The following is a 543-nucleotide window of genomic DNA, read 5'->3' on the forward strand; positions in this document are numbered from 1 at the left end:
ATCTTTACCACAGTTTTAAGAAACTAGAAATTCAGGTGTAAGTATACCTGAAATGAATCTGAAATACGTTGACATATAAACTGGTAAATAGTAGCTTGTACAAAGGAAATCTTTGGCAAATATGAACTGTCTTTTCTACAGGAAAGTTGTAAGAAAAGCAGTGTAGAAGAGACCCCCAAACCTAAGAGATCTCGCAAAAAGAATAAGATGCCAATATTATCAAGATATGGGAAACGCAGCAAAAAGCGACGGCGGTCCTCTAACTCCACTAGCTCGGTGATCCCTTCAACAAGCGTCAGACCTCCCATGGCAAGCCAGTCATCCCTCTCATCACCTCAGCCATCACCCACAACCCCACAGACCTCACCCCACTTCTCTGCTGCCTCTTGTACAGGTGAGCTGAAACATAAAAGTCTCAGTTTGAAAGTTTCAAAGTCTTTAGCCCTCTGATGACATCTTGTACCCATGCCATTCCAAGCCTCATGCCAGGCATTGCCCACAGTCAGCTGCTCTGGTGAAATACTAAAATCATGGAAAATTTAC

General features: G+C 42.9%; 1 protein-coding gene across 1 annotated transcript in view; it reads left to right on the forward strand.

Annotated features, from left to right (window-relative positions):
• Window positions 1-543, forward strand: part of LOC119587848 — a gene marked incomplete in the record, with an annotated part of 22,467 nt that overhangs the window by 20,036 nt on the left and 1,888 nt on the right. The window contains 1 exon segment of the mRNA XM_037936551.1: window positions 142-394. Within this exon segment, the coding sequence (XP_037792479.1) occupies window positions 142-394 (253 nt within the window).

Source organism: Penaeus monodon, chromosome 23 (genome assembly GCF_015228065.2).
Source record: "Penaeus monodon isolate SGIC_2016 chromosome 23, NSTDA_Pmon_1, whole genome shotgun sequence".
Taxonomy (NCBI): Eukaryota; Metazoa; Arthropoda; class Malacostraca; order Decapoda; family Penaeidae; genus Penaeus; species Penaeus monodon.